The sequence below is a fragment of the Podarcis muralis genome, chromosome 16 (assembly GCF_964188315.1).
Source record: "Podarcis muralis chromosome 16, rPodMur119.hap1.1, whole genome shotgun sequence".
NCBI lineage: Eukaryota > Metazoa > Chordata > Lepidosauria > Squamata > Lacertidae > Podarcis > Podarcis muralis.
The window spans coordinates 19,756,427-19,770,042 of NC_135670.1; the positions used below are offsets into that span (position 1 = coordinate 19,756,427).

The 13,616-nt window shown below is 48.5% G+C and overlaps 1 protein-coding gene and 1 long non-coding RNA gene across 2 annotated transcripts in view; both read left to right on the forward strand.

The window, feature by feature from the left end:
- The first annotated feature begins 662 nt into the window (after window positions 1-662).
- LOC144325868 (uncharacterized) lies at window positions 663-4,035 on the forward strand. The gene is made up of 2 exons (XR_013391044.1): window positions 663-2,915; window positions 3,497-4,035. It is a non-coding gene; the product is annotated as an uncharacterized LOC144325868 (long non-coding RNA).
- Window positions 4,036-8,143: 4,108 nt separating this feature from the next.
- TESC (tescalcin) overlaps window positions 8,144-13,616 on the forward strand; it is a 33,672-nt gene continuing 28,199 nt past the window's right edge. Inside the window, exon 1 of the mRNA XM_028710264.2 lies at window positions 8,144-8,564. Within this exon, the coding sequence (XP_028566097.1) occupies window positions 8,507-8,564 (58 nt within the window). The 5' untranslated portion in view covers window positions 8,144-8,506. The remainder of the gene's footprint in view (window positions 8,565-13,616) is intronic.

Consider the following 13,616-nt stretch of genomic DNA (forward strand, 5'->3'; position numbering starts at 1 on the left):
CTAGTTCTCACAGTGGTCAACTTAGATGTTTGTAGGAAGCTCACAACTTGGACCTGAGCTCAGCAGCACTCTCTCTTCCTGTGGTTTTCGGCAACCGGTTCAGAAGCGTTACTGCCTCCAACTGCGGGTGTGCATTAGTTTCAGAAAGAATGAAAAATGTCATGGAGCTTGGTCCCATTTGGTTAGATTTCCCTAGGGTTGTAAGGGACCTGGGAGGCCATCTATGTAGTTCAACCGCCTGCTTAACAGAATTTATTTATCTCGCTAACAAAATTTATATACAGTGGTACCTCAGGTTACAGACACTTCAGGTTACAGACGCTTCGGGTTACAGACTCCACTAACCCAGAAATAATACCTAGGGTTAAGAACTTTACCTCAGGATGAGAACAGAAATCGTGCCTCAGCGGCGCGGCAACAGCAGGAGGCCCCATTAGCTAAAGTGGTACCTCAGGTTAAGAACAGTTTCAGGTTATGAACGGACCTCCAGAATGAATTAAGTTCTTAACCTGAGGTATCACTGTACTCCTTGATTGTAAGCAAACCACTAAACTGTTTGCAATATATATATATATCTCATAAACCCATTAAAATTATTTATTGAAACCCTTTTTTAAAAAATGGGTTTTTCTAAATATTCAAAGGATGATGAACATCAACAGCAGCTTAAAAGAGATAAAACACATGTCACTTCTCTATGTCTAGGTAAGCTTGCTTGATTAATAAAGTACAGTGAAGATGCCATGTTAAATGATCGCTTCCTTACGATAATCCCAGACAGATGGCCATTCACAGGCCTGAAGAGAAGGACATACCAAAAAATGACTGGACTGAGAATCTTGCTTCATCTCTAGTAATGGGATGGCATCCTTTGCTGAGACTGCACCAGCTGCCGAGATCACAACACACAGGACCGGCTATGTGGCCCCCGTAGGAGCCAACTCCCCAATAAAATATTTGAGGGGACCACCCCACCCAAAGCTGATGGGCATTGCCATTCAAATGGTGTGCATGTGCCGCATCTTGTGGACAGGGCTTATTCCCCCCCCCCAATTTTTTTATACAAGTTGGCACAGAGTTAGCCATGGACAGAGCATCCCACTACCTTCCCTCTTGTTTTTGATTTTTCTTTTCCAACAGGTCATCATTCTGTGGCTGCCAAGCATCCTCGGCCTTCCTTGGACTGCTCTGGGAGAAGCAAACCCTTCGTTTGCTTTTTTTCTTTTTTACTTCTGAAAACGGCCAGCTTTCTGTGAAGACACCAATCACGTCCATCCTCTTAAGCAGCCCCCTTGTTGGCTTGAGTTCTGTTGGCACTCATCACCTGTGTTTGCTATTAGAGGGAGTGATTTAGCGTAGCAGAGAGAAAGAGAGAGAGATTTGGCTTTGCCCCAGACTTTCAACTCTCCACTTAGGGCTGATCTTTAACTGGACAGTCCCGGAAAGCTGTTCTTCATATCCTCTCTGGAGAGATCTCTTTAGCAGCCTGTGCTTTGCAGCATTCTGAAATCAAGGAGTGTGTGTGTGTGTGTATTTATGGAGTCCAGAGGGCAGGTCGTTCTCCATATACACAGGGGAACATTTAACCTAGTCCCCCTAATTCACTGACCCCACACCACTGTAGACAATGCTAAGCAAGGTAGACCAATGGTCTGACTCAATACACGGCAGCTTCCAGTGTTCTTGTTTACATTGGGAAACCACACGGCAGAACAACTTTTATTTATTTTGCTTTCTTTTGCGCTGGCAGCGTTAAGAATGTGGACATGACCCTTTCCTGTAGCTGCATCCCATCGAATAAGGAATGCTTCAATTATGCAGCCTTGCTCTCCCTTTCTCCCCTTAACTGCCGTGCAAGGACTGCATCGATGCTGCAGTCCCTGGCTCTTGCCACAGGCAAACCTGGCCTCTGTTCAAATAGCAGCACCGTTGGTTGATGGGCAGAGAGCAGGAAAAGTTGCTCAGCAGACTGAATGTGCATTAGAGGCTTCCTGGAAGCCTTTGCTGGGACATTTGCAGCATGTGATTCGAACAGCACCAAATCCTTGATATTCTTTCTGTGCGTGGTGGCCTTCCCCAATCCAGTGCCCTCCAGAAGCTTGGGACTACAACTCCCATCAGCCCAGACAGCTGGTAGGAGCAGCTCTCCCTCCCTCCTCTCTCGTCTCCTTGCATGTTATTTTTCTTGTGTTGAGTCAGGACCCCTGTCAGAGAAGCTTCTTGCTTTCACAAGCATAGCTCTTCCTGTTTTCTTTTCCATCACGTTAGGAGAGACCTAAGAGCTGGTGAGTAGAGTTGGAAGGAAGAAACCATTCCAACCAAGGAGGAATGGCAAACCAAGTTGATGGACGACGCTGAAATGGCAAAATTAACTGGGAAGCTCAGAAACCAAGAGGACAAGAACTTCAAAAAAGAATGGGAGAAAAATTTATAATGTATTTAGGAGACCATTGTAAGCAGATGAAAATATTAGCAGGACGTTAACCGCACTTGTAAAGTAACCAAAAATATGGACAATTTAGATGGATATAAAATTTGGATAACGAACTGATATGCAGTTGTAAACATTGTCATTAGGACCCATGGAGGGGATGGGGTGGGGTCCTGAGAGTCAGAGAAATCTCTTTATATGGTTTTTAATTGCTTTTGTTATATGTTTATATGTTCTTAACGTCAAATACAAATTATTTATCAAAAGGGGAAAAAGCTGGTGAGTAGCGTGACCTGCTTTGAGACACTCCATCGTAACCTGAGCCTTTTCCGGAATGCTCACCCATCATGGATACCCAAGGACACTAGCCAACAAAGATCTTGTGCCTAACATCTGCTAGAACCCCAGCATACAGCCACAACCTTGCACCTGCAGGCTACTGTGGAACTCAGAGAGCCAACTCTGTCTCACCTTTTCAGGACAGGTAAGTATTATTTGACCCCTACCTTTCCAATTTCCTAAATCTCTCTACCCTTGCATTCTCCAAATCTCCGTTGTTCGCATTCATGGGTTCCCCTGGGACATCTGGGACTCTGCCACAGCTCTGCCAGTTCTGGATAGCACCCTTCCCCGTTCCTTGTACAGCAACAGTTAGACAAAGGGTGGGAAACTGGTGAGCCTCCAAATGTGCTTGGGCTCTGACTCCCATCAGCCCCAGCCAGCAAAGCTCAAAGGCCATGGATGATGGGAGTTGTAGTCCAGGAACATGCAGAGGTTCATAGGTCCCTGCCTTTTTGATGTCTACACTTGACCCAGTACCAGGTTGTCAGGTGTGCGTGCAGGAGCCAGGCCCTGTGAACAATAGGACTTTGCAAGACTGGGGCCTTCCTAAGTTTTTCTGAAGAGGCAAGGCGTGGCCTCACAGGTGAGGCCGATTGGTAACTCACAGCACCTGGTGGCAAGAGCTGGGAAGGGATATAAGGTCAGCATTTTCCTTTCGGCTCTTTGCCACAGCAACATGTTCCCTGCCTTGCTGCGTTTGACTCCTTGCTTCCTGACCCTCAGACCCTTGGCTTCCTGACTCCTGGCTTCTGGACTCCCATTCCTGCTCCCACCCCGCCATCTTGCCCCCAGTCCTGACGTTCCCAGCTGGGACTTCGATCACCCTTGAACAGGACCATGACACAGGTGCTGAATTCTCGAAGGATGAACCAGAATCCCCACAGGTTGGGGACCTTCTGAGCATCTCCTTGAGGGTTCTTCTGGAGGGAGACCAGCTGAAGAAACCAGAGGAGAAGGTTGGGACACACAGTCCTCAGCAGAGCTGGCACCAAGAGATCTGGACCAAGGAGCAGTGACATAGCTTGTGTCGATGGACCCAGAGTCATTGTACATCTTGTGGGCAAGGAGTCATCTCATGAGCTAGTAATCCCTGAAACATCACCACCAGGTGGGTTTAGGATGTGGGCTAGGAAGTCAAAGGACCCCCTCCCTGAAGGTCTGTAGATGTCAAAGCAATGAAGGGGGCTGTTTGTGAAGTTTCTTCTCCTTAACACACCTGTGCGCAAATGTGTACACGCGAGCAATAAAATGCCATTTATTTATTTTATTGCATTCAAATCCTACCTTTTTCCTCCAAGTTGCACAAGCCCCCACAACTACCCTGTGAGGTAGGCTAGGCTGAGAGGCAGTGACTGGCCCAGAATAATCCAGTGGGCTTCGTGACTGAGTGAGGATTAGAACCCTGGCCTCCCAGTCCAGTGCTCTAACCACTGCACTGCACCATCTCCATGCAGTGCCGAAATGGTACACCACTGAGAGTCATTTTTGAAACCTTTATTTGAATTTCTAGCATACTTTTAAATAGGACTTGTGCTTTGCGTTGTTTCCATAAATAGCTCCTTCTTCTGGCATCTTTTTTCTTTAACAAAAAAAATTCAAAGGAATATTTTTGTAGTCTGTAAAGGCCAAACTCTTCTTATGCTAAATGCTGTTCGGTGTTACATCTTTTAAAATAGCCTGCAGGAAGGGGGAAATGAACCCTTTCCTCCCACAGGACAGCCCCTCTCTGCACTATGCATTTAAAGCAGTATCATATCATTTTAAACAGCCAGGGCTTCTGCAACCAACTCCCTCAGTGAACATGGGAGCAAGGCAACATGACCCAGGAGGGGTTTTCTCTGAGTGGCAGCGCACACTGAGAATCTGCAGCAAGGACTCAGAGTTCCTAAGCAACTTATTTCCAGTTAAAGCTTAGCTGCATCAAAAATACAAGTGTACTTTAATTAAAAAGCTCTCCGTGAGGGATAGCGCTGAACAGTGTCACTAGTAAAGGCCCAACGGTTAGGGTCCGTCATAAAATGGTATTGCAGGTTTAAATGAGAACTTGGCTTTCGAGCCCTTGAGCAAAACTATTTCTCAGAAATCCATTGCTCCCTAGAATGGGTTACCAGCTTTACCGTGCCTGTAAAACAGCTCTAGCCAACTTTTAGGACCTTTCTCTCTACCCGAGGGATTTGTCAAGCTTATCGTATTGGGCAAACCCCTAAGCGCCCTAAACTGCTTTCCTAGCCAGGCCCTATCTGGCAGTTAAACTGTCAAAATGAGCCTTTTCCATCCTCTCTCCCGCCTGATGGGACGCTTCTCATCCCTGCCATGGTTGGCTGAGAGTGTCCTGGAGGTTGACCCAACAGTCTGTCCATCACAGCTTCCCCCAAGGAATCATGGGAATTGTAGTTTGATAAGGGTGCTGAGAGGTGTTAGGAAAACCCCCTGTTCCCCCTCACAATTCCCAGAATTCACAGCTAAGAAGGATTGACTGTCAAACCACTCTGAGAAACATTGCTCTGTGAGGTGAATAGTGGGTCAGGCAGTTGGGAAACACTGCACAAGAGACTTTGACAGGTGGGTGGAACAACCCAGCTGTCTATCATCATGCTGGGTGATTGACAAGTGGGTTGTCCCACCCACCAATCAAACTTGTCCTACAGGGGGCTGGGGACAGACAGCAACCTGGCCCGCTGGGCCAAAAAGGTAGGCCACACCCCTTCTCTCGAATGTCACAAGCTTCATTTAGAACAAAAAAGGCTGCAAAGTTTTGTTTTTCAGTCTCCTGCACCATTGAAACAGCGTGTTCCATAATTCTCTCTAGACAAGCGGGCAAGAGGCCAAGAAATGAATTGCAGAGGAAGACTTATTGGCAGAGGCAGAGACTTGATCATCTGCTTCTTCCTTGAGCTTCTCCTAAAATGTTTTTGCACTTCCAAAAGCAGCAGCTGAAAGGAGGAGGAGAAGGGGTAGCTTTTAGAAGTCTCCAGACAAGAGGAATGGGGGCATAAAAGCCCAGGGTGTGTGGCCTGGACCAGGGGCTAAAGGGAAGGAGAAATTAGATTCAGCTTGTGTTGCAAGGCCAATCTACCTAGCCAGAGGCGCTGCCTCGGGCCAAAGACTTGGGGGTAGCGTTGTGTCGCACGTGTGGCATCACACACACGTGATGACACACACCTATGACATCACGCGTGCAACGTCAGGAGGAGGCCTTGCCCAGCACCATGGAGCTTCAATGGCTGCGGCTCCTTCTCTTTCGCTCTCAAGTTCATAAAGGGAGATAATGATCTTTCAGATATCATGGGCTCTGGCCACATATGAATGAAAACAGCAGACAAAATGCATTAAGTTAGGGGGACGGCTTTGCAAAAACGTGTACATTATGGCAAAACTGCATGCAGAAATGTGTCTTTCGGGAGGAATTCGCACTGAAATGCTGATGAGGCTTTAACTATAAACTGATATGGAGAACCGAGATTAACAAATGAAAAAGCAAAAACTGAAAGCGATAAGAGTCCTCCAACTCTAAGCTACAAACAAACTACATTCTCCTAATTTTCCTCCTTGAAACCTTTGGGATCACAGAGGCCGTCTCTTAACTGATCTCACCGGAGGCTGTTCCTTAGGGCAGATGGGGGCACTGCCCCACCAATCTCAACATGCCCTCAGCCAGTCCCCACCAGCCTGCCTGCCTTCCTATAACCAATTGGGCTGGCTCTGCCTGTCATGGGCTCTGGAAGCCACAGAGGGGAGAGTGCTCTCATGCTCAAATCCTGCTCAGAAGTCTCCCACTGGATCCTGGTTAGCCACTGCAGAAGTGGCTCCTGCAAGATGTCATGATGGCAGCCCCCAGCCGGGGTGGTTTTAAGAGAGGACGAATTCATGGAGGAGACGGCTGTCAATGGCTACAAGACACAATGGCTGGGATAGCTCCGTTGGTTAGGGCATGGTGATGATAACTCCAAGGCTGCCGGTTTGATCCCCGTATGGGATAGCTGCATTTTCCTGCATTGCAGGAGGGTTGGATGAGATCAGGGGTCAGCAAACTTTTTCAGCAGGGGGCCGGTCCACTGTCCCTCAGACCTTGTGGGGGGCCGGACTATATTTTGAAAAAAAATATGAATGAATTCCTATGCCCCACAAATACCCCAGAGATGCATTTTAAATAAAAGCACACATTCTACTCATGTAAAAACACCAAGCAGGCCCCACAAATACCCCAGAGATGCATTTTAAATAAAAGCACACATTCTACTCATGTCAAAACACGCTGATTCCTGGACCATCCGAGAGCCAGAATTAGAAGGCGATTGGGCCACATCCGGCCCTCGGGCCTTAGTTTGCCTACCCATGGATGAGATGATCCTTAGGGTCCCTTCCAACTCTACAGTTCTATGGTTCTGTAGTGTGCCTCCACAGTCTGAGGCAGCAATGCTTCTGAATGCCAGTTGCTGGAAGCCATAGGAAGGGAGAGCGCTCTTGCGGTCAGATCCTGCTTGCAGCTTTCCCACAGGCATGATGTCTATGTTCTGCCCCTTGTTGGAAGCAGAATGATTCCTCGTGATTCCTAGCAAGTTAAGAAAGTGTTGTGGGGCTCAGATGCTGCTGTCAGGCTTCCCATCCCAGAGGCATCTGGCTGGCCAAGGTGACAAGAAGATGCTGGATTGAGTGAGCCTTGGGCCTCATCCACCAGGGCCCTTCTTGTGTCCTTGTTTTGAAATGTTTTAGGAAACATGTACGGGACGCGGGTGGCGCTGTGGGTTAAACCACAGAGCCTAGGACCTGCCGATCAGAAGGTTGGCGGTTCGAATCCCTGTGACGGGGTGAGCTCCCGTTGTTCGGTCCCTGCTCCTGCCAACCTAGCAGTTCGAAAGCACGTCAAAGTGCAAGTAGATAAATAGGTACCACTCTGGCGGGAAGGTAAACAGCATTTCCGTGCGCTGCTCTGGTTCGCCAGAAGTGGTTTAGTCATGCTGGCCACATGACCCAGAAGCTGTACGTCGGCTCCCTTGGCCAATAAAGCGAGAAGAGCGGCGCAACCCCAGAGTCGGCCATGACTGGACCTAATGGTCAGGGGTCCCTTTACCTTTACCTTTAGGAAACATGGACAGCATAGAATCATAGACTTGGAAGGGTCATCTAGTCCAACCCCCCGCCCCCACGGTGATGCAGGATTTTTCTGCCCAAAGTGGGGCTCGAATCCCTGACCCTGAGTTCAAGAGTCTCATGCTCTGCCAAGCGGGGATGGAGTAAATTGTAGGGGCTAGTGGCTAAAGCAGATAAATATCTGCCAGTTCCCACACCCCTCAAGCGCTGGATGCGGTGTGGCGCTTTCCTTGTTACCATGACTGCCTCCCCCAGGAGATTTTTGCCCGGAACAAACAGAAGGCAGCGCGTTCCCAGTGGGGTTGGCTTTGGTGATGGCGAGAGAAATCAACGCTGGGTTCCTCAGGTGTGCCTGGAGCGTGGCAGGCTCTTGGACCCTGAGGAAGTCTTCTTTCTCTCCCTCCTTCTCTATTAGTGGCTCCTGCTTCCTCGAGATTTAAAACTCGCCAGCCCCTGCAAGGAAGTCTTGGCTGATGTAGCTGAGGCTGCACCTGCAGTCAGTCCCCCTGCTCTCTTGCGCCGGCGCTGCTGATTTGTGAGTCGCCGGGACTCTCCTGAACTTGCCTGCACTTCAGCTGTTCATCTCTCCCTCCACGTCCGGGGCCCTGGATTTTATCCAGAGCTGCAACCGCCTTTGCAGAGATGGGCTCTTCCCACTCGGTGCCGGACGAAATCCAGGAGCTTGCAGACAAGACGGGCTGTGAGTATACAGCTGCTAAACTTTCCTCTCCTCGTTCTCCAGTGACCTCCCTCCCCTGCAGGACTTGGGAAGAGAGGGTTTTGCGCTTTCCCCCTCTTTCCCTTCCATTCCCCCCCTCCCCTTCCCTGCACATCCCAAGGGCAGCTGATCATTGGCGCAAGAATGTGGCTTGACAGCTTGAGCAACTCCGGGCTTTTTCCTCTGTGGGTGAGAGGAGGAGGGCTTATCTTTCAGCAATGTGTTTGAAATCCTGGCAGTGTCCGTGCCTGCAAGTGATGGCATCTAGCAGAAGCCGCTCAGCTGGGGGGAAGAGGAAGTTTGCAAAGGAGACCACCAGTTTCGCAAAGCGTTTTGTGTCTGCAGGCTGCGGTTCGGGGCTTTCTGAGTTGGCATGTGCAACCGGCTTTTCTGTTCAGAGCCTGGAGTTATGCATCTATATCTTGCATACTTTTATATGAAGATCTATAGATACACACACACAGAGGGCTGTTGCTGCCACCCATGTCACACTCCAACCCGCACACCTTGGACTACAAATCCTCCAATGGGGCTGCGTGATGACAGCCTTACCTTTATATGTATATAGGAGTATAGATATGGTTTTAACATAAAATGACATTCATTGGCTCTGACAAACCCTGTAGTGTTACATGCACATCTTAGCCACATTAAGAAGAGAACATTGAGTGAGGACACTGTCAAATAACCAAATGATTGACTGCGTTGCCAAGGCTTCAACTGCCCATGACATAGCCTCTCCATAATTAACAGTGAGAAGCTGGTGTGGTATCAACATTACTTTGGTTTGCATAGCTGATCAACGGTAGCCACACTTTGTCAAAACGATTGTGTTCAGTTTGGCCCTTTTGTGTTGTGTTATATGCTTGGAAAGAGCCAGATCCTGAACTTCCTGCCATCTCCTTTAGGGGTCTTTTCAAGGGGAGGTGATTTCTAGATGGGTAGAGGCGAACACAACCTGGCAGCTGTGTCTCATGTATAAGGGGAGGGTCTTGGTTGGTGTCTAGTGACAGGGGGGCCAGAACAGCGTTAGGGAGGGTTCAATGTCCGGCCCATAATACTGGAGACATCAAAAAGGCTTTGCCAAAACCCAGTAAGCTTATCATACTCCCGCCATCTTGCAAACTAGCCAAGGCATTTCCCCCCTGCCATCTAATGCACAGTGGAACCATTGCTTCATTTCAGGAAAACCCAAGTTTTGCAGAACTGCAAAACATAATCCGAAAAAAGAAAAGCCACATTTCCAAGAAGGCAGTTGGGGGTGGGGGGGTGGGGAAACAGGATAAGGAAGTGGTCCTCAACAGTCAGTGTAGATCAATATTGCCTACACTGACTGGCAGTGGCTCTCTCGGGTTTCAGTCAGGCTTTCTGTCTCCCAGACCTGCCTTGAGTTGCTGGGCATGGAACCCAGGGCCTCCTACATACAAGGCAACTGCTCTGCCACTGAGCTATGGCCAACCAGAAGCCTGAATAGACTCCTTCCCAATGACCACATTATGTTGCATGGGGGGGCAGGGAGTCATGGCCCCGGGTGCACATTTTTAAGGGGGTGCCCTCACAAAAGGCATGGAGCCCTGGCAGCTGAGGTACGGCGGCAGGCAGGTGGGTTTAGTGGGCAGGTAGTTGGAGGCAGCGGATGAGGAGCCTGTTGCGAGGTGGGCTCTGTTCACCCTGACAACGTCCTCTCCTGGTACATGCTCCCACCCCAGCCACATAATCCACCAGGCATGCACAACACTTTCCCCACCCCGGGTGACAGCAACCCACGCTACGCAGCCGGCTGCAGATTCCATTTGTAGACATAGGAAAACTGGTCAGAAACAGAATGGAACCTGTGGTCCTCCTAGGGTTGAGCTGCAGCTCCCATCATCCCTTGACTATTGTCCATGTCAGCTGAGGTTGATGGAGTCCAAGCACACCTGGAGGGACCCTGGAGGGCCAAAGGTTCCCTTTTTAATAGTGGTAAGAACCTAAGAAGTATACCTGAAGGAGTGTCTCCACCCCCATCATTCTGCCCGGACACTGAGGTCCAGTGCTGAGGGCCTTCTGGCGGTTCCCTCACTGAGAGAAGGCAAGTTACAGGGAACCAGGCAGAGGGCCTTCTTGGTAGTGGTGCTTGCCCTGTGTAACACCCTCCCACCAGATGTCAAAGAGAAGAACAACTACCAGACTTTTAGAAGACATCTGAAGGCAACCCTGTTTAGGGAAGCTTTTAATGTTTAACCGACCACTGTATTTTAATACTTTGTTGGAAGCTGCCCAGAGTGGCTGGGAAAACCCAGCCAGATGGGCGGGGTATAAATAATAAATTCTATTCTATTCTATTCTATTCTATTCTATTCTATTCTATTCTATTCTATTCTATTCTATTCTATTCTGCTGGATCAGGCCAATGTCCCATAAAATCCAGCATCCTGTTCTCACAGTGGCCAACCAGATGCCCAAATGGGAAACTCGCAAGCAGGACCTGAGCGCAAGAGCACTCTCCCTCCCTCCCCCAGGAACTGGTATTCAGAAGCTAGTAGTCATCGATAGCCTGGTCCTCCACGAATTTTGTCCAGTTCTCCTTTATAGCCACCTAACCTGGTGGCCATCCCTGCCTCCTGTGTGGGAACAAGTTTCACAGTTCAACTCAGTGCTGTTGGAAGATTTAGGGCAGAGAAAAGAAAGTCCACAGTGTACAGTGGAACTCTCTCCCCCATGAGGCAGTGAAGGCCACCAACTTGGATGTATTTGAAAGAGAAATGGATGAATTCATGGGGGAGAGGGCTATTGACGGCTACCAGCCGTGATGGTTATGCTCTACCTCCACATTTGGTGGCATCGGATGCCCACAAGTTTTGGTGTTATGAGAGAGAGAATCATAGAATCTTAGAGTGGGAAGGGACCCAAAAGTCATCTAGCCCAACCCCTTTCAATGCAGGAATCTCTGCTGAAGCATCCATGGTGGAATGGCCATCTGACCTCTCCTTAAAAACCTCCAAGGAAGGAGAGCCCACCACTTTCTGAGGGAGACCGTTCCACTGTCAAACAGCTCTTACTGCCAGAAATTTCTTCCTGATGTTTGGTTGGAATTTTCCTTCTTGTAACTTGAAGCCATTGGTTCAGGTCCTAGACTCTGGAGCAGCAGAAAACAAGCTTGTTCCCTCTTCCATGTGACGGCCCTTCGGCTATTTGAAGATGGTTATCATAGAAAGTGAACTCCATAGTTGAACTATGTGCTGTGTGATAACAGAAGTAAGAGTTGTAGTAAGAGTCACAATAGCCATAATAATAGCTGTAGTACAATGGTACCTCAGCTTACAGATGCTTCAGGTTACAGGCTCCGCTAACCCAGAAATAGTACCTCGGGTTAAGAAATTTACCTCAGGATGAAAACAGAAATCACGGAGGCCCCATTAGCTAAAGTGGCACCTCAGGTTAAGAACAGTTTAAGGTTAAGAACGGACCTCCAGAACGAATTAAGTTCTTAACCCAAGATACCACTTTATTAAACCAGTACATTAGAAATAGACTCTGTTTTTTCTACAAAGCAGTTGTGGAGCTGGCCTCCCTCTTACTCTTAATTCATTAGTTCATTAGTTTTACCATGTTTGCTCTCCCTCAGACTTGAGTTAACCCGTCTTCTCCTGTCAGAGTTCTTATCTTTTTCCAGTGGTATCAGTATGCTGTGTGGGCAGCTCTTAATATGCGGAAGTCAATTTCCTTATCTATTAAGAGCAGGTGTCTAACACAGCCAATTAAAAATAACCAGAAGGTCAGATGGGAGTGCATACATCCTATGGTTATTTCAATTTCTGCTTATTACATCGGCCCAACATTTCCTTCCTTTTTTGGACAACCCTGCTCCCCAAATATGTGGCCTGTCCCGTTAGCAAAATCACTTAAATGACACAAATCCCATCGGAAAGAGCCCTGATAACAGCTGACAGAGCAAACCAAACAAAAAATGATTTGAGGAGAGAAGGGCAGAGAGGTTCTGTCTTTCTTAGTTCAGGAACTAAGAAAATGCTGAACAAAAATAACCCATACAGAGGAAACCTCCCTCAGCCAATCAGAGCATCCGCTGCCCTAGCAAAGGTCATGCCACTCTGCTAAGCAACACCACCCACCGGCCCCCTCTTAGCTAATTGACTTTAAAACGCTGGCAGAACAAACCCTTAAATTACACCGAGGAAGATCTTTGCTGCTGCACTGCCAACAGTTCCTTCGAATGGCCCCAAATTCCCTTTCCTTGTACTGTGCAACCTAAGATAGGGAACGCATGTTATCTGTGTGTGCACATGCAAGTGTATTTGTTGTATGGCTGGGGTCCCAAGAGGGCAGGGAACAGGTTTAGCTGCCGAAGCATCAATGTGCTGCACCCTTTAAAAAATATACCCTGCCTTTCCTTGAAATTCAGTATCTCTGAATGCCAATTGAAGGGAATCACAAGTGGAGGAGAGTTTCTGTTGCGCTCAGGTCCTGCTTGCAGGATTCTCATGGGGGGGGGCGCAGTGGCGTAGCGTGGGGGGTGCAGGGGGGGCCGCCCGCACCGGGCGCAACATCTGGGGTTAGGGCAAATCCACAGGTTAGGGGGCGCAAATCCACGGGTTAGGGGGCGCAAATCCACGGGTTAGGGGGCGCAAATTACTTGCCTTGCCCCGGGTGCTGACAACCCACGCTACGCCACTGGGGGGGCGTATCTGGTTGGCTATTGTGAGAACAGGATGCTGGTCCAGATGGGCCATTGGCCTGATCCAGCAAAGCTCTTGTTTTAAAGATTACAACAAATGAACGAATAAAGAATTATGGCACCAAGTGCATCTGATGAAGGGGATCCAAGCCCTCACAGGCCCTTGGAAACAATTGATTTCTTAATCTTGAAGGCGCTGCAGCAAGTGCAATTCAGAAAAGTCCCCGGTGATCCTATATGTTTCCTTAGGGAATTAATTAGTAATTTTTGCTCTGCTCTGTTTTATTCTTGGCATCCGTTGTTGATTTCTGTTGTTCCTGCTGTTGGGTGTGGGGTTTTTGTTGTGGTTGTTGTTGTTT